General features: G+C 33.3%; 1 protein-coding gene across 1 annotated transcript in view; it reads left to right on the plus strand.

Moving 5' to 3' along the window:
- The first annotated feature begins 1,638 nt into the window (after window positions 1-1,638).
- LOC134856143 (uncharacterized) overlaps window positions 1,639-19,930 on the plus strand; it is a 19,585-nt gene continuing 1,293 nt past the window's right edge. Inside the window, exons 1-7 of the mRNA XM_063872507.1 lie at window positions 1,639-1,654; window positions 2,205-2,311; window positions 4,753-4,865; window positions 5,296-5,502; window positions 9,980-10,129; window positions 11,634-11,804; window positions 19,136-19,280. Coding sequence (XP_063728577.1) covers window positions 1,639-1,654; window positions 2,205-2,311; window positions 4,753-4,865; window positions 5,296-5,502; window positions 9,980-10,129; window positions 11,634-11,804; window positions 19,136-19,280 — 909 coding nt within the window. The remainder of the gene's footprint in view (window positions 1,655-2,204; window positions 2,312-4,752; window positions 4,866-5,295; window positions 5,503-9,979; window positions 10,130-11,633; window positions 11,805-19,135; window positions 19,281-19,930) is intronic.

Raw genomic sequence — 19,930 nt, forward strand, 5'->3', positions numbered from 1 at the left:
AATAGCGCAATGGTACCTCAACCAACGACCGTTGTTTTTGTTTTTCCCACCCATGACCCTTTTGTTTTTAAATAGATAAAGAGACTATGGCGTATACTAATATTACCCCTTAATGTCAAAATTAACTCGAATTTTGAAAGAAACTATCTCAAAAAAACTGGAAACTCAGTTAGAAACGATGATAACTGGTTACTGTGCAAGTAGCACACACAGAATGTTCCGACCACAATCTTCAAAAAAAACAAAAATTCAAATTGGTGTCGTTTTTTTCTGCATGTAGTGACAAAGAAACTTAATAAAAAATATAACTTAGGCATAGTAAAATAAATCAATTCGAAAACAGTTCTTGAAAAAAAAATGACAGAACAAAAACGAGACAAAAATTTGAAAAAAAATGTCGTAATTTTTTTCAAAACTTTTGGGGTGCATTTTTTGAGTTTTCAAAATTTTGATTCCAAAAAATGCGCTAAAAAACTCCAAAAACTACCTTTACTTGGAAAAAAACTAAGTTTCCCCTGGTTAAATTAAGCCTAAATAAACTATTGCAATTACTAACTACGCTACTAGTTAGCCCGAAATTAGACCAAAAATAAAAAATTCAAACCGGTTTTTCTTGACACTGTGAATCATTCTACACTTGGACCATTCTGCTTTTTGCTCATCCTCCTATATCTTGGAGTCGAGTTCAGAAAATTTTATGTGGGTACAATTATTCATCTGACTTTTTTTAACTCAATCTGAGCACTTCAAGCTTTTTCAACAATTTGAATACTTTTTGCACAAAGTGATTGGAGTTGAATCTTGATAAAAACCGATAAATATTGCACTTCTTCTGTTATTTTGACTGTTTTATCTGGGGGCAGAGCAGTTAGCAGAATGCTCCAAGTGCAGAATGGGTCTAAGAGCAAAAAACTGAAAAAAAAACTTTTATTGGTTTATACGGGCTAATTGATAAAAACAATTATTAGAATTATTAAAACAGAAGAATTGCATTATTTATCTGTTTTATCAAGATTGAACTCCAATGACTTTGTGCAAAGAGTATTGTAATTATTGAAAAGGCTTGAAGAGCTCAGATTGAATTGAAACAAATTCAGATGAACAATTGTACCCAACTAAAATCTTCCGGGGTCGACTCCAAGATATAGCATCGGTATTTTCTTCTTTCGTTCAAAGATCAAATTACTATGCCAATCAATCAAATCGGATGAAGAAAAGTTTGAAAAATTAAGGAAAAATTTTTGCTTTAATGCTACCTGGTTTAATTTCACCGCTGAAATACACGCAAACACGTTTTCACATTTTCTGTAAAGGTAAACATTTTTTCCGTTGCTCTACTGCAAATACACTTAAGAAAATTACATGTTTTATATAGCTTTTTTTTCTAATAACTCTTTGCTTAACTTTTGGCCTTCTAAGGCAGTTTATTTTTTTAAAAAGGCCATAGCCCATGGATAATAGATCACCCCTAAGTCAGGACTACAATTTGGTAGAGTGGTAATGAAATAATGATAAATTCAAACTTATCTGAGCACTGATCTTTTGTGTGTGATAAAACTGGAGGTTTTAAACTGCTACATTTTTTTTTTCAGATTAAATCTTCACTAAAAAGTTTTGTAATATAATTCGTTTTTAGCTATGTTTGGATTCTCAGGTTTGCAATTAATTTATTTATGTTTTAGCGAACTGTTCCTTGTGTACTTATCCTTGCTCAGTTTTGTATTTTCCTTTCTCCAGTAAATACCTTGATTTTCAATGATTATATCGATGACGTGTTACAATGATTTATTGGCTGATTATTGTTCAGATTTTTTTTATTAAGTCCATCAGCGAAAAACTATTATTAATTACTCGCTTGAACACATTGAGCTCGTAAAATAATCAAAATTGCAGTTTTCATAGCTCCAGAAAATTAAAAAATAAACTGAAAACTTGAGATCTATTTAAGCTGTAAATTAGGACCCATTAAAAATTTCCAACATCTCAAAAACGTCTGTCATACGCATGAAATTTGCATGACTTTTGTAAGTGTTACATAATTGTAACCCCAGCCATTTTTTAGAAGTACTTGATTTCGGCTGGTTTTTATGGTTTATATTTGTGTTAGGTTAGGTATTCCACCAAAAAAGTACGAAAAAAGTGCTCCTCGCAGACGAAAAAAGAGCTCTTCCCATAAAATGCATTTCAGGAATTTTTCGTTTCAGGGCTCAGTGGGAAGTTGAGGCTGAAATTTAAAGAGAGGTTCGAGACTGAAGATGACGATGACTACATCTCGGGCCCATTTGAGAAAGACAAGATGTACTTGTATGAGGTAAGTTCAACATATTTTGAAACATATTGAACGAATTCAGTTTAATTAGTCACTACCAGGGTTAGAAAGAAAGCTAGTCGAACAATTTCAAGTTTGTAAAAATAGCATCTCACGCGTTCAGAAAAATGTCTGATAACTTTACGCCGTCTTTGTTGCAGAGTGAAACTAAGTGATTAGCATTTTTCGTTATGCGAAATTGTGTAACTAGCGTTTTCTCCGTACGAGGAAGTTTTAAAAAATGAGTTTCGTTGTAAGTTTTTGTATAAACAACATGTAAGTTTAGTCCTAAGATTAAGTTTAGTAATAAAAAAATAACCCAAAATTTTTGCACAAAACATAACCAAAATGTTAGAATATGACAGATCAATTACATTTGGAGACTCACTATGTAAATTCATAATGTGTTTTCACATATTACTATACAAAAATTACAATTTGTTTGTGTACGGCTAAAAAAGTTTTTTTTTTGAAAATTTGCTGTTTGTAAATCGCAGCCTGTTTTTTCGAGAGACCTTAAAATTATCTTAGTATGTATACGAAAAAATTCTGACTTTACCTAAAACAAGCAATATGATTTCTGTTTCTATTGTGCGAAAAGACTGGACTACGTTATAAACGAAAAAATCTCTGCAAAAGTTGTTGAAAAAAGAAATTCGAAATTTATTTGCTTGAGTCTAGAAATATTTTTGCAACTAAAAAAAAACAAAACTAAAAAAATTTCCCCGAATCTTGGCTTTTGTATTAAAAAATGCTACTCACGCATAGTATGAAAATGTCTGACTAGCAAATTTAACGAAAAACTGTGTCATCAATATTTTGATCTTTAGAGTCTTCAAAATTAATTTTATTAGCATTACGTTTAGGGTATCAATTTTGAACATCTTCAGCTTAAGTTTAAAATATTTTGATAATGTAGAAAAAAACGCAGCAATTTTTGAACAAAAAAGCTGATCAAAAAAATTTCAGAGTATGAAAATTGTGTGATCTTCGTTTTTTTATAAATTTTCTTTGTGAAATTATATAACCAGCTGAAATAATACTTAGTGAAAAATTTCTACCTATAAAAAGATCTAAGATAACCGTTAAACATTCTTGATATTTATACTTTTATCGAAAATTCCCCCTTTTGGAATAGGACGAAAGAGTTAAAAAGATCCATATACCTGAGTAGACCTCTGCACTTGGAAAGTATGTAGAGGTCAAATTGGTTACATGGATCTTGTTAACTATTCCAATCAATTCCAAAAGGATCAAATTTTGTTGAAAGTATAAATATCACAAAAATTTAATCATATTTTTAGATCTTTATAGGGTTGAAAATCCTCCACTAGCTACCATAGGGGTTAGTTAAAAAAACCAATTAATAATTGTTCTATTTATAAACTTTTGAGGGCTTGAAAGTTGATGACTAATGGACTCTTAATTTTGGCTTTTTTGGGTCAAAACATCAAAAAACTCTACTGTGCAAACTTTTCAGTGCACTGCTAACCATGAGTTTATATATTTTTTTACTGAAGCAGATATTTTAAAAGTTAAAAGCAAACCCGTATTGGAATTCCATTGATCAAATCCAATTGTATTTGAGTTTAAAAGTCAGTGTCATCAAAAGTGAAAAATAATCGTTTCAACTAATGAAAACAGAATTGTTCAATCAAGCATTATAATTCATTGCAAATCAATTATAATAGATTAACTTTTCACTTTTATAGATGAAGACAATGAAACTCTACTATAGTTAGCTCTATTATTTCAACTTATTTCAGATGCGAATTTCAACGCCCATAAAGTGTTTTCTACGTTTTAAACTAAAGTTGGACTAAAGCTGGTTGCTTGCTGATCAAGTTCAACTCTTTTTTCTGCGCAACTCTTTTTGTACAGTTTTCATGTTACGGTGGTGCGGTGTTTTTTTTTGAAGTGAGGGGGAGGTCAAGGGGGCAATTATAGGGTTGAAGGATTGTAAGAGGGCAAAGGCGCAAACGTTAGGAGCGAGAGAATTTATCGCATTCGTTTTCCAATTTGAGAAAATTTAGATTTAGAAATCGCATTATTAGAGTAGTGAAATTATCGCATTATTTTTTTGAGAAAGCAATTTTTTAGCAAATTTTTGCAATACGCGAATACAAAAAATTGATTCACTGAAAGCAATGAATTATAATCAATTTTGTATTCTTTTTTGTTCTCTAGGATAATATGTGAATCGATTATATTGATAATATTTCAGCTATACATTGAACAGAATTGACTTCAAAAATTAAGTCAGAATATGTCATAAAAGTGTCAAAACAAAACTTAGTTTTGAAAAGAGAAAAACTGTAGGTGGTAATGGTGTTTTTCTTACTATTTATATTTTTTTGATCGATGACAGATTCAATAATTTAAGATAACCTCAGCTTAAAAGGATCCCAATGATCATTTCAAAAAGCAACTTTTGATTATTACAGGGCTTCCCAGACCAGAAGAGTCTGTTCCGGAACTCGATCCGTAGTCTGGTGGCAGAATACATTCTGGAGAACATGGACGCCAGAAGTGAAGAGGAGATCACTGAGGAAGAAAAGTTGGTAGAATTTTTTTTGAGGGTGGGGGGGGGGGGTGGTTGGGTTGCTTCATTTTATTTTTTTGGGAGATGTTCATCTTAGCGTTTTCTCTGATGAAAAAAATTTCTTAAAAAACTGATGAGATATCAATTTCTGCATCTTATAAAAATTATTCTCAGATATTTTTACGACAGACATTTCGTTGATTTTATAATTTTCCAAATTATTAGCATAATTACTTTATTTGGCAGTTAGAATGCCTTAATGATTTCAAATATAAAATCCGTTAAGTTTGTAATTTTTTTTTGAAAACCGAAAAGCCAAAATCAATTTGTATTTTGTAAAGTTCAGGTTTTTGAAAAAAAAAATGTTTAAGTGGTTCCTCGCACTTTAAATTTGTAGTTTATTCAGGTTTTTGAATTAATAGATTTCATTTTGTGTTCCTATTAGGCTGAAAAAGTGGAACTTGAGTTGGTTTATTCACGAAGGCATAATCGATGACTCATTCATCCTTCATGATGAGTCATCGGAAGACCCGTTCGAACTCAGGAATGAGTCATACTTGAATGAGCGGATAAAGGAGTTGAAGTGGAGGAAGCTACAGGGAACTACTAAGGATAAGAAACAGAGCACGAGAGGTCAAACAGGGTCAAGCAGGTAAAAATTCACTTTAGTTGTAAGCAGATTTTTTGGACTGTTTTGTTAACACTTGAAAACAAAAATCGAATCAGCTAAGAAATGTTTAGAAAGGTTTCAAAAAAATTTTAAAAAATTTTTGAGAAAAAATCGTAATTGAAAGAGCAATCGTTTTTGGATAAAACTTTTTTAAAAAGGGTTGAAACATCATATTCTGTCTAGAATCTCAAACAGACGCCAGATCAATAGATATTATCGAAACAGTTTGGTTTCTTAAAAATAACGTCAATCAATGCAAAATTCCTCATATTTTTGAGAAAAAAAGAATAATAGATCTATTCGTAGATGTTTTATGGGGAGGGGTTGAACTTAGAAAGCAGGCTGAAAGTTCGGATAGATTCAGCATCTTCGCATTTAAAATTTCACTTAGAAAGCGGTAGATTTGTACCAAATCTGTTATATCAGGAATTTTAGAAACTGATTTCAGGCTGGATATTTGGAAAAAACTGGAGACACGGGAAACAATGGCATTTTACCGAAATCTTATAATCCCAGTAAGAAACCATTGTTTTCAGGTATGGTAAGCTTCTTCAGGACAGATTTTTTAGGGACAGAGTCTAAAAAATTATGGCATTTCTAATAAAAAATATGGTATAAACTTATGCTTCATAAAACTTGAACCTTACTGACATCAGCTGATTCTAGATTTAATTTACTCATCGAGATATGTTAATGATTTATCTAGTTTTACTGGATTTGATTTAACGTTAGAATTAAAAATTTTCCGGCTAAAAAGTCTAGGTTTAAAAAATGCGTGACCTGATATTTGATAAGAAATTTAAAAATTTTCGGAAAATCCATGCTTTATTTTCAAATTTTTGGAAAGAATTTCTGACCAGAATTCCAGACTGGAAAATAAGTTGTTTCTTGTCGGAAATCTTAGGTACATGTAACAGCGAAACCCAAGTCGAACAAAACAACGAATGAAAGCGAACAGCCAAACATTATATATGGACGCATAGAATGTTCGGGCCACAGTAGCAATTGAAACTTTAAAATCTTTCAAATCATGAAATTTAGTTGCTTAAATAATTTTATAGGAATAACTAACACTTATTTTTTGATATTTTGCAGTGTTCTGTGAAAATTAGCATGTCTGCTTACAACTTCTGGGATAAATTTTTATCTTCCTTTGTTTTTAGTTGCATCACAAAAATTAATTGTTAAAGAGCGAGCCGAAGCATTTATTACTCATTTCTCTAAAATACACTTAAAAACTTTATAACTGTTGCTTGCGTCATTATTAAGATTTTGGAAAGTTTTCAAATGCAGAACAAATTACTTGTGAAAGCGCTTAAAAAACCCTACTGGCCAAACAGAGTTTTTTTGTGAAGTATAAGCATTTTTTCGCAAAAAAACGCTATCTCTTAACTCTTTTTGATCTAGTGTTAACTTTAATCGTGCCGAAAAAAAATCAGCATAGTTAAAGACTTATCTAAAAAAACTATTTTGAAATATAAGATCGCTACTGTTTCAGATTATAACATATCCACTGTACAACAACATACCACTTTGCTTACTTTGCTTTACCTAAGCAGGAAAAAAAACTTTTCAAATTTTCCGCCTTATCTGATTTAATCCGTTGAAATGGTCAATGAATCAAGGGTAAAGAGTTTTAAAATGTTTTGGAGTACTGCGAAGAAGGGTACGACCTTAGATAAAATTTAATTGAGTTATTGCTACTTCTGTCCATTAACTCGAAAGGTCTGCCCGCATCCAAGCTTAGGCTCATGCAATTGACTAAAACATACTGTAAGGCTGATTTTTTTTCTCTTATAATCTATTATAATTAGTCTTACTTCATACATTGATTTAAACTCATAAAATTGAGTTTAAAGACTTCATTCAAAATAGAGGTCTCATTTTATTTCATCTTAACACAAAAATTTATCAGGAAACAAACTTTTACAGAGATCTTTTCATATGAGTTGAAGGAGGGTTCCCGCGGTTGAGGAAAGTTAGCACTTTCCCATAAGTCATGAAACTAAAAAAACGTGCTGATTATTTGTTGGTTCGCATCATAAAATAACTCTATTCCAGAGAAAATGAAAACATAAAAAAAAATTGAACTGCAAAAAAAAACATTTTCCCTTTTTTAAAAAAGCAACATCTATAAAAAGCACAAAAACAAGCAAATTACATTCAAATTTGCATACAAAAAGGACAAACAAAATGGATTCTAATTGATTATAACCGTTTATATTAGATCAAAATGCATTTTTTGTGTACACGAAAATGGGTTAATAAGATTATACTTATATAGAATAGATTACAAATGAATCGAAAAACAGAAGAATATTAAACCAATTATTTCTGATTAGAAAGTATTAAAACTGATTCTAATTTAATTTCAAAAGAGAAACTGTAATCAATTATCAATTGATTATTACCGATTTTTTCTCAATTTTAAAAACACTTGTTCAAAAATTAAAATATATAACGCTAGATACTGGATGCGAAATAAGTTGTTTGAACCTATACAAAGTTTCGTCTTTTTTCAATCATGTTTTCAGATTAGTTTTTCTTTTCAGAAGGAGATCTGCTTCGAGTGTTTTCTTAAATAAATGCAATTTTTACAATTGACTCTTGTTTTTAAACCGGTCTTAAACATTGAATTAGTGATGCAGTCAGAGAATCGTCAGTCGCAATCGAGTAATATCTTTTAAAATTTTGTTTTTTGTTCAAAAAATGTTCTCATGTTGAAAACTAGTTGAAAATAAGTAGCTTCACTCAATTGTCAATTCGTCAAAACTTCTGGACTTTTTAAAAATTTGGCTTCTTCTTGGCAAGCTGATATCTTTTTGCGCCCAGATTGCTTTTGTTGGATAAAATTGATTTTATATATGTTGAAGTATTAGCAAAAAAATTTGGAAGAATCGTTTAAAATGCGTTAGAACATTTTTTTTGTTTCTGGTGAGAAACACTTCCCTTCCAAAATAAATAACCTGCCATAAACATTTTTTGAAATGTTTAAGTAAAGCAGCGATTTTCTTGAAAATCTTAATTTGTACTAGAATTCTGGTCAAAATTTAGTTAAATTTGACTATTTCTATAAAAAAGGTATGTTTATTTCAATTTAAAATGTTTTTCAGCCCCGCTTAAAAAATTAAAAAATCAATCCGAATCGACTTTTTATCGGCTTAAACCTCTTTTTCCGTCTTATTTTTTTGTTTTTAGGGAGATTATAAATAGTCGATTCCTTTCATTCAAATTTTATCAGTTTCAATTTTGTGTTGCATTCAATTGATGCCCATTATTTATTATTTTACATCCATAGCGTATTGCAGCATATAAAAAAATTAATATTTTCATAGATATTGATAAAAATTTATGATTTTCTTGCATACTTTGAGCTCAAAATTTGATCTATTTTGGCCATATTCGATTTACGATGATGATTGTTGACAAGTTCATTTCGTGTTTTTGAGCTTAAATCTGATTTTTGTGGAACATTTTCTTGAATTCGCTATAACATCTAGCACGTGTGTTCTATTTAAAAAATTGAGAAAAAAAAGCAAAAAAAAATGATTTATATTGGGTTGAAATGGAAATTTTCGACAGTTAAATTGATATGCTCATGGGTCTTCCAAAATGGATTGAAATGGATATTAGTAAGATTCGGATAGCTGTAGGTGAGATTTGGATGGATTTTAGTGAGTCGGAAAATCCATCTAAATCGAGTTAAATCAATTTTTAGTTACTTGAATTGATCGAAAACTTTCAAAAAAATCAATTTAAATTTTAAAATCCGTTTCAGTTCTTGAAATGTACATTGTTAGTCGGATCGATCCGAAACCATTTTTGTCAGTGCGGCAGATTACAGATAATGTTTATCTTGAAAGATGCGTTCAAAAGTTTGTTCAACTTGCAAATCTTACACGAATCTTCCACAGTTCTGAAAGAATCATGCTTAAACTTGTAAATCCCTTCTAAATCCCTTCTCTTTCCTCTGGCCCATTTCTATTTTTTCCATGGAGGGAGGAAAAAAACACAATTCTCAGAAAATTGGGTTCAATTAATACTCGGTATTTTATCTTTATGGAGCTGAGTGAGCTCAACGTTTCAGAACTGGGCTAAATGGCTAACTGGCTTTTTTGGTCCCCGATTTGCCTTGGAAGAAAAAGATGAATAAATTCAAATTAATAAAACTTGGCTTCTAATTGGGCTTCATTGGGTTAAATTTTTCCGTGACAGCTCAAGGACTAATTGAACTAAGAAGTGGGCTCATGCGCAGGGGCGAACCTAGGTTTTTCTCAAGGAGGGGGGAGGAATTTCATAAAATTTTCGAAAATTTGTCGACATATTTTTTGGTCGGCCAAAATGATGTTTCGGGATTTCCCATAATACTAAAAAGACACGATTTTGACCAAACTTTGCTCATTCGTCTTCTGAAAATTGAACATAACGCCAAAAATTTCGAAACCAGTTCTATTTTCAGAAATGGCAACGACTCATCCGCGCCAATCGATCTCTCCTCCGATTCTGACTCAGAACAGGCCAATGGGAAGGCAGCTTCAGGCAGTCAAACAACTCAGCAGAAGAAAGACGACAAGTTCTATTATGACGCAAGGAAGGACCTTCACTTCAGGTTAGTGTCCTAGTCCTATCAAATCCTAGTCCTATCAAATCCTTAGTCCTATCAAATCCTAGTCCTATCAAATCCTAGTCCTATCAAATCCTAGTCCTATCAAGAATCAATTGACAGCCCTCTTCCCCTACCCTTTTTAAGAATTTTTTATTTCAAGAGCATTTTTCAATAAATTTAAAAAAAAACTTAAGGTTTGTAGAAAAAAATTTATATTGTTTGAAGCCATTTTTTAAATATATCCAGTTTTTTAAGGCAAATTAAATTAGTTTGAATGTTTTCAAACTTTGCATAATCGGGTACAAAACAATCACCAAAAAGTTTAAAAAGCGATTTCAATTTTGTTTACTTTCTACAGAATAGTGACAAAAAGGAGCTTCATGAACTCTCAGTAAGTTTTCATTGCTCATTTGGTGCAGCTTTGGCAAGAAATTTGCATCTATCTTCGGAAAAGTTCCTTTTCTCATGACCTTGAAAGCAGCATGTTCGTTTTAAAAAATTTTGCGCTAGCTATTCTTTTATTTTTTTGTTTCATGAGTTATTTTTTGTTTCATTTTATGAATAAATTTAGTTCTTTTAACTTTAAGTGACAGTGAAAAAAGCTGCATGTTCCTCACGCAGAATCATCTATCAAAAATAAATGACCGATGTGGTTGGTTAAGGTGAATTACGTCTCAAATGGCATAATTCCCGAATAGCATAAAAATGAAAAATTCCCAAATGGCTTAAATTTCATGCAACAGTTGTATTTAAAAAATCGAGGACAAATTTTTCGTGAACAATGTGAGAAAATTGGTCAAGTTGTCACTTCAAATGTTGACTGACATTTTATCTTAAATAAATAGAAGTTTTCATCAAAAGCGAAAAGCATTAGATTTCGGTTATTGATAAGCTTCTTGTGGTCAATTTTTCCATTTGGGAAAAGTTTCATTATGCCATTTCGGAAAAGTTTCATTATTATGTCTTTTGGTAATTATTCCATTTGGGAAGTCACGGTTAAGGTGTTTTATGAATAATCCGTTTCCAACGTGCTGTTCAGATCTGCGATATTTTTATATCTACAAAAACTTATACTGAAACACTTTCGTGGTGTGAATACGACCAGATGGGCTTCAAATCTCATCTAGTCGTAATTTTTTCAAGTCTTTAACATAAATATTATACGAATACGGGTTTTTAAACTAAGAAAATTGACAACCGTAAGAAAATTGACAAGAAAGGGTTTTATTTTTTCTAGTTTTTCTTTAATATTCAAACTCATCTTTTCATATAGAAACTCATTTTTAATTTCCAAATTTGTTCTTAATTGTCTGAAAAATATTTTTTTTGAATTTTTTAAGTTTTATCTCTCTGTTTAGGAGTTCATTTTTCAATTTCCAGATTCAGTTATATTCTTCTAATTTCTGAGCGATGTGTTTTGGTTTTCTCTCTAAATTTTCTCTAATTAGAAGCTCTAGAGTTTCCTTTTTCACCTGCAAAGTTCAGTTATTATGTCTTCCTATTTCAGATGGGTCACCCCCAAGATGAAACTCCTCCCCCTGTTCCGTATCCGGAACTACTTTGGGGAGAAGATCGCCCTCTACTTCGCCTGGACTGAGACTATGATTCTCTCCCTGTGGATTCCGGCTATTCTGGGAATCATTGTGTTCATTTACGGAATGGTTCGCTCCATCGAAAAGTAAATCTTCTAAAACAAATATGATAAAATAGAAGAAGAAAGAATTAAACGATAAACATGAAAAAAACCTGAAAAAAAAGCCATAAGAAAAATACATTTAACATTTTAACACAAAAATTTGCAGAAATTTGTTTCACGGAATGGTTCGCTCGGTCGAAAAGTAAATCTTCTAAAACAAATATGATAAAATAGAAGAACAAAAAATTAAACGATAAACATTTAAAAAAACCTGAAAAAAATGCCATGAGAAAAATACATTTAACATTTTAACACAAAAATTTGCTTAAATTTGTTTCACGGAATGGTTCGCTCGGTCGAAAAGTAAATCTTCTAAAACAAATATGATAAAATAATAGAACAAAAAATTAAACGATAAACATGAAAAAACCTGAAAAAAATGCCATGAGAAAAGTACAGTTAACATTCTAACACAAAAAGTTGCAGAAATTTGTTTCACGAACTGGTTCGCTCTTTCAAAAAGCAAATTTTCTAAAACAAATATGATAAATAGAATAACAAAAAATTAAACGATAAACATGAAAAAAACCTGAAAAAAAAGCCATAAGAAAAATACATTTAACATTTTAACACAAAAATTTGCAGAAATTTGTTTCACGGAATGGTTCGCTCGGTCGAAAAGTAAATCTTCTAAAACAAATATGATAAAATAGAAGAACAAAAAATTAAACGATAAACATTTAAAAAAACCTGAAAAAAATGCCATGAGAAAAATACATTTAACATTTTAACACAAAAATTTGCAGAAATTTGTTTCACGGAATGGTTCGCTCGGTCGAAAAGTAAATCTTCTAAAACAAATATGATAAAATAGAAGAACAAAAAATTAAACGATAAACATTTAAAAAAACCTGAAAAAAATGCCATGAGAAAAATACATTTAACATTTTAACACAAAAATTTGCAGAAATTTGTTTCACGGAATGGTTCGCTCGGTCGAAAAGTAAATCTTCTAAAACAAATATGATAGGCCCCCCGAAATTCTTTCTTTCTTTGCACCGGAAAACGTAATAAGTGGTTCGTCATCGGAGTCTACTGCACTAATGGTCTCCGTACCGAGTGTCACTTGGTCGATGAACCGTCTCTCGCCAAAGAATTTCGGGGGGCCTGGGTTTCTTCTTACACGATGTTTTGAAGATATCGGGGTTTTTGGTGTCTCCACTGTCTTCTCCGGAGAGCTATCCACTCGAATTGGGTCGTCGCTTGTGCCCGTTGGTATATTGAATGTTGTCTCAGTGTTTGTCTGGCTTTGTATGGTACTCCTTGGTTGATCTAAATCACTATGCAGGTTAACAGTTGGTGTATTATATACAATTTCCGTTTCCGTACCCAAGTAGTCGTCAATGACTTTATCCCAAAGGTCTAACGTTAACGACGAATCTAGATTATTATAATCGAATTTTGAACCTTTCGAGGTCGTGAAGAATGATCTCCTCTTTTTGCTTGAATTTCCACCCGTTGGTGTGAGGTTCATCGAAGGGCCTCCTATATTTGAGTCTCGTCTCTTGCAAGGGGAGTTTCTTTTTCGCTTGCCTGCTAAATCATTACTATTAATTAGCGGTTTCGGTCTTGCCGTGAAGGTCTTAGGAGCTGCCGGTTGGGTTTTGTTAAAAGCTAAGTCCGATTTTCTTATCACATTTCCGTTATCTAATGTGACCGTATGTTTCGTGTCTGACAAAGGTTTACTCCCTAAAGGTTTAAAATAAGGTTCTCCTTCCCTCCTGTTAACTGTTTTCCTAAACCAGTTACCTCCATGGCTGAAGGGATTCGACAGTGGGGCTCGCTGAAGATTTCTATCTACTTTGTCAGCGGGGTCGCTCTCATAGCCTCTTTCCTCAATTGTTCTGTCTTCCAGGTAGCCATCTTCGAACGCATCATCAGCCCCCCAGTCTTGTGCTCTGTCCTTCGATATGATTGATTTCCCCTTATCTAAACTAATTGCGTGAGAGACCAAAGATTTCCAGAACGTATTGGGAGATCTATTAAAATGTTTTGAGAACGGAGAGCATCCAATGGATGATTGTTTCGTCGAGCGTATGTTCCAAATAATTTTATCAATAGCCGTATTTAAGGATGGTTTTGGATCGTTGAACGACATTGCCAGAAGCTTGGCTTTGACCGTGTAAATGAGTCTTTCTACTACTCCATTGGATCTATGATCGCCAACCGTACATAGAATTAGATTAATGTTGTTCTTCTCACAGAAGTTTCTAAAATCAAACGAAGTAAAACATGGCCCTTGGTCGGCTCTAATGGACTTTGGAAATCCGTGAAGATGGCAGTAATCTGTCATGAAGGTTAAAATTGAAGAAGTCGAAGTGTTGTTTACTACCTTCGCCGACGGAAACTTTGAAAAGCGGTCAATGCATAACAAGAGATATTTTGCGTTACCCCAGCTCTTGTCCAATGGGCCGGCAAAGTCTAAATCTACTTCTTCATTTGGTTCGGTCAGGTTCGGTAATTTCTCAGTCTTGTTCGTCCCTAGTAAAACTTTTAGGTTCTTACCGGCCATTATGCGCTGAGTGCAATTCTTTCCATGGTGGTATATCTCTCTGTATAGATGTGGCCACCAAATGTTTTCTGCCAAGGCTTTCATCCCAAACTGCCCTGGATGAGTCTCTAGAAGGAGTGACAGAAAAGGTGATCGTAATGCAGCCGGCACTATCAGTTTGTTATCGTTGAATAACAGCCCTTCTTTCACATGTATATCCCTCTGGAAGTTCTTTAAATAGGCTCCGAATTTGTCCAATGGTTTGCCTTCGTGTACCGCCTTCTTTACTTCTTTGAGGATTTTGTCTTCGTCCGTCATGAGTTTAATCAGCTTATTCGAACAATGGTCTGATAGTGATAACGGGTTGTCTGGCAATCTGAGATCTCCCTTGTATTTGACCAACAGTTTTTTGTGTATGTCTGACATTATGTCGTTATTAAAATTCAAGAAGATTCCTTTCTTTTCTGCCCTGAGGGAAATTTTTAACACGTTGACTGATGTAATAAATTCTTGTAATTGTTTTTCTTGATCTGAATTTAATGACTGATTGAATAATAATACTGATTGGGCAAGAAAAAATAAAAAAGTTTTGTCTGATAGGTAAAAATAATTGAAATCAAATTTTGATAAGTTTAAAGGAACACAACCGCTTGTGCAAGACTCTGAACGCGAGTGATTGGAATTACAAATTCTGATAGTGTCGTTTACCTTATTCAGAATATTCGAGAAGAACGACCGTTGGATGCTTTGTGATAAATCTTTCTTTCCACCCATTGGATTATTACAATCCAAGTTACTAATCGTATTTACATCCAATGGATAATACACTTCGTTCTTTTTACAATTATTCTTTTTACAATCGTTATTTACAGAGAGGTTTTCTTTAATCTTTTGTACTGTTGCCACTACAAATTCGCTATCGTAGTGTGATGTAGGGAGTGCTTTACCTGAAGGTAGTCTCGACAGTAAATCTGTAAATCCCATTTCTTTTCCCGGAATGTGCTTGATCTTAAAATGAAATGGTAACAGTCGATTTACCCAACGGGTTAATCTGCTATGCATAGTTTTGTTGCTCTGGTTTGCATTTAATGCTGATAATAATGCCTTATGGTCCGTCACAATTTCAAATTCGGCACCATACAAGTAATTTTTAAAATGTTCTGTAGCCCAGACTACTCCCAACAATTCAAGTGTAGAATTGTACAATTCATTTGTAGAATATTTACTTTCGTGGTTGTTCAAAAATCGGGAGGCGAATGCTATTGTTACCCAATTTTCTCCATCCCATTGTTCTAGGGTAGCTCCTAAGCCGTTATGGGAAGCGTCTGTTTTTAGTCTTGACATCCTTTTTATGTCGAAGTGGTTGTTCTCTGTTATCTTCACTATCTGTTGTTTTAATTCTTCAAATGCTTTAGTATGTTCGTCATTCCATTGGTAGACTGATTTCTTTACAAGAAGTGGTCGTAGGGGGGAACTTAGGGCGGACAAATTCGGGACGAATTTCATATATTGATTGATCGATCCAAAGAAAGACCTAAGTTCAGATATGTTTTTGGGGTTTGGTAGGTTTTTAATCGAATCTGACTTTCCCACCAATGGTTTCACGCCCGATTTTGATATCTTGAAACCTAGCCACTCTATTTCTTTTTGGAAGAATGCACATTTCTCCCATTTTACCGCCATGTTCTTGTTGTCCAAAATGTTTAAAATGTTCGTTAGTATCGCTTTGTGTTCATTTAATGAACCTTTCGAAGCTATTAAAATGTCGTCGATATAACAATTTGTAAAAGGAATGTTTTTCAGTAAAGAATCCATTACCCTCTGGAATTCGTTTGGCATATCGCCCAATCCGTAAAATCCAGTTAAAGTTACACTGTTTGCTAGTGTCTGTGCATAATTGTAGTTGGCTGTATGCGTTTTTTAGATCTAGATTACTAAACCAAACTTCCCCTGAATCTTTGCTTGACAGTTGAAGAGCAATATTATCGATCAGTTCATGTATGTTTGGCATCTGGTACTTGTTCTTGAATATCTGATTATTTAATAGTTTCGAATCTAGTGCCAACTTGATACTACCGTCTTTTTTTCTTGTAATCACAATTGGGCTTATAAAACAATCTTCGTCGCATTTGTTCAACTTTATGATATGCCCCTCTTTTTCCATTCTATTTAGTTCCGTTTTTACATTATCGAGTAGATGTAAGGGAACTCTTCTACCTTTGGTTTGGATAGGTTTGAATGGGGAATGGAAATGAGTAACTTTTCTGTCCGAAGGTATTTTTCCCACTCTGTTAAATAGCCCTTTGTACCTATGATACAGATTAAGGGTCGTATCTGAATAATTATTTAACTTACACAACTCTGGGCGTGATATGTTGTTGACGGGTAGTAGAGGCTGTCGTTGGGCTATCTCTATTCCAATTCTCGGGAGATTGTCGTTACCCAGAATGTTCCTCTCATGTCCAGAAGTGATAAAAAATGGAGTTTCGTCCGCGGTCCATCCATTGGATTTTAACCTCACTACCACCTTCCCGATGATGTTGATTGTGTCATTAGTGAATCTGCAGTATAGTTCCCTCGTTTTCTTCTCAACTGGCTGAATCTTCAACTGTGGATTTCTCAGCTTCAATTCGTGAAGTACATTTTGTTTCAGGAAGCTCACTGGGCTTGCCGAATCCACTGGAATGTTCAGGTTGACTATCGCGTCGTCTCCTAAACCGATGTTGACAAGTTTCTTGGTTTCCAAGCCATTGGTATCGTAGATTGTTCTAATGTTGAGAACTGAATAGTCATCGTTATCACTTATCCCCTCTTCGGTCCAAGCGTTAATCACTCCACAAAAATTTTCTTCGCTTCTCATCTGAAGATCTTCTGGGGAATATGAACAATTCTGACTATTTACAGCTTCATCTACAGTATTTACAGCGGGTTTTCTTCCTTTCGATTTACAAAGTCTTCCAAAATGTACTTTATATTTACAAATATTACACACGATTTCTTTCGCCGGACACACATTCAGATGACCCTTGGTAAACGCATTCCCGCATTTCATACAAGTATTTGATCTTTCTATGTTTAAGCTTGGTTCCTTTTTAACGTTGTTGAAGTTTTTGTACCCTCTCCCACTATTTCCTGTCGTGTTGAAAGATCTAGTCATGTTGGTCAGTTTGAGGTGGTTATAGTAGCCTTTTTCGTCAATTATTGCTTGGTTTAGTGCATCCAATGGATTGAGGGTTTCTGAAAGTAGTCTACGTTGTAAGTCGCAGTTTTTCATGTTAAAAATAAATACGTCTCTAATCCACTCCTGTTCTGCATTAATTCCAATTTCACATGATCTCGCCAAATCTGATAACGCGCCCCAAAATTGTTCATAGGATTCTCTATCCTTTTGTTTCCTGCTCAATAGTTTGTATCGTTCAAATGTTATGTTGGTTGGTTTGATAAAAGCCAATTCTAGCATTTCGTAAAATTCCTTGAATGAGATTCCTAGGATTTTTACCCTTGGATGTTTCTGGGCGAAAACTCTTTTGCCTTCCGCTCCTAAGGCCAAGTATAGAATTGACCTTACTTTTTTGTCGGCCTCGTATCTCCTCATTCCTCCGAATTTCCTCTTTTCTTCTGCTAGTCTTTTCTCTTCAGCGTGTTCATAGACTCGCATTGTTTCTTTGTTCCTGGCCTCCCTGGCTTTCCTCTGTTGGTCAGTTTCTGACTCCTGGGCACCTTCTAGGATCGGTAACGTCGTCTCCCCTTCCATTGGTTCTTTAAGGTTGTCTAAGTCTAGATTTTCCTTCGCGATAATGGCCAAATGGAATTGGTCTATCCAATTGTTCCATTGGGTGGGGGGTTCAACCGTGTGGTTCGGCCAAAAGGCGGGTATTCCCCTCAAGTTCGAATCAGTTGTTGACTGCGCCATAATAAAAAGTTAAGATGTACCACTGGTAACTATTATATCTAACTAAGTTAAAAAGAGAATAAAAGTAATGGTTGAATTAAAACCGACTGTAGTCTAAAAAGAGCAACTAGTGACTCGAAGTCCACTGGACTTCGTAGAGTTAACATTGACTGGTACGTAATTAGGTAATAGAGGTCAAGGTTATAACATACTAAAAATACTGAATCACAACAAACATTTTAACACAAAAGTTTGCAGAAATTTGTTTCACGGAATGGTTCCCTCGGTCGAAAAGTAAATCTTCTAAGACAAATATGATAAAATAGAAGAACAAAAAATTAAACGATAAACATGAAAAAAAAACCTGAAAAAAATGCCATGAAAAAAATACATTTAACATTTTAACACAAAAACTTGCAGAAATTTGTTTCACGGAATGGCTCGCTCGGTCGAAAAGTAAATCTTCTAAAACAAATAGGATAAAATAGAAGAACAAAAAATTAAACGATAAGCATGAAAAAAACCTGAAAAAAATGCCATGAGAAAAATACAGTTAACATTTTAACACAAAAATTTGCAGAAATTTGTTTCACGGAATGGTTCGCTCGGTCGAAAAGTAAATCTTCTAAAACAAAACTTGAAAAAATAGTAAACTAAAAACTAAACGATGAAACAAAACCTAAAAAAATGCGGTGAGAAAAATACATTTAACGTTTTAGAACAAAAACAAAAATTTGTTGAAAGATTTTTTTTGCGAAGATGCAAAAAGGAATCATCGCTTTCAAGATATTTTTTGAGAAAAAAAACCTAATCGAATTTATTTTTAATAGCTGAAAAAATCGAGATGATGGAGTTTTTAAAACATAATTAAATTCTCCTGCTGAACTTATTATGACCTTGACTCTTTTTAACGATTTTTCATTTATGCAGTTACGTGGACTTGCGTGACGACAACAGTACAAATTCTACCCTGTCAGTGACAGAGATTCTTGAAGTGGTGAATACTTCAGTGGACAATGAACTAACCCCCTACTACAGTCTCATGATATGTCTCTGGGCCACTATATTCTTAGAGGTAGGGTAATATTATACAACATTGTAGTCAAGTTGGCGGCGCGGATTTTTCTTTTTTTGATTAAACGTTTTGATTTTCGAAGCTTTCCCAAAATGTAAAAACGCAACTTAGTTTTTTAAAACATCAAAAAAAGTTTATCAAACTAAAAGATCAAAGAAAATTTTTTATTAAAAAAGAAATATCTAAAAATAAAGTTTTTGAAAAAAAAATGTAACGAATGAGTTATGACTGGGGTGTATAACTCATAGAGTAATTTCGGATAGGGTACACCGTCTGCTCGTCACGCTATCTTATTTTCGGCCGGATAGATTCGTGCAACTTCTTAGTCTAATACCGATCCTAGTCTTACTCTTATACTATCTAGTCTCAGGTTGTTTAACTAGTCTCTGCTAGGCTCAATAGATCTAGGGTATACTGGTTTATTGCGGCTGCTGAAGTGCTCGGGAGAGTCCAACTAATTTCTAAGTTAAATTCAAATCTCTCTGGTGCTGAAATTACAAGTAACTTCAGCACTTACAAATAAGTGGGTTGTTAGTTAGATGGATCATGATTGGTTAATATTAAATACTTTACATTGGTAAAACATTTAATTTATCCAATCATAAAATATAGTTTAGATCAGGTTCCACCCATCCGGGTTTTACAGAGTT

This window comes from Symsagittifera roscoffensis, unplaced genomic scaffold (assembly GCF_963678635.1).
Source record: "Symsagittifera roscoffensis unplaced genomic scaffold, txSymRosc1.1 SCAFFOLD_63, whole genome shotgun sequence".
NCBI classification, from domain to species: domain Eukaryota; kingdom Metazoa; phylum Xenacoelomorpha; order Acoela; family Convolutidae; genus Symsagittifera; species Symsagittifera roscoffensis.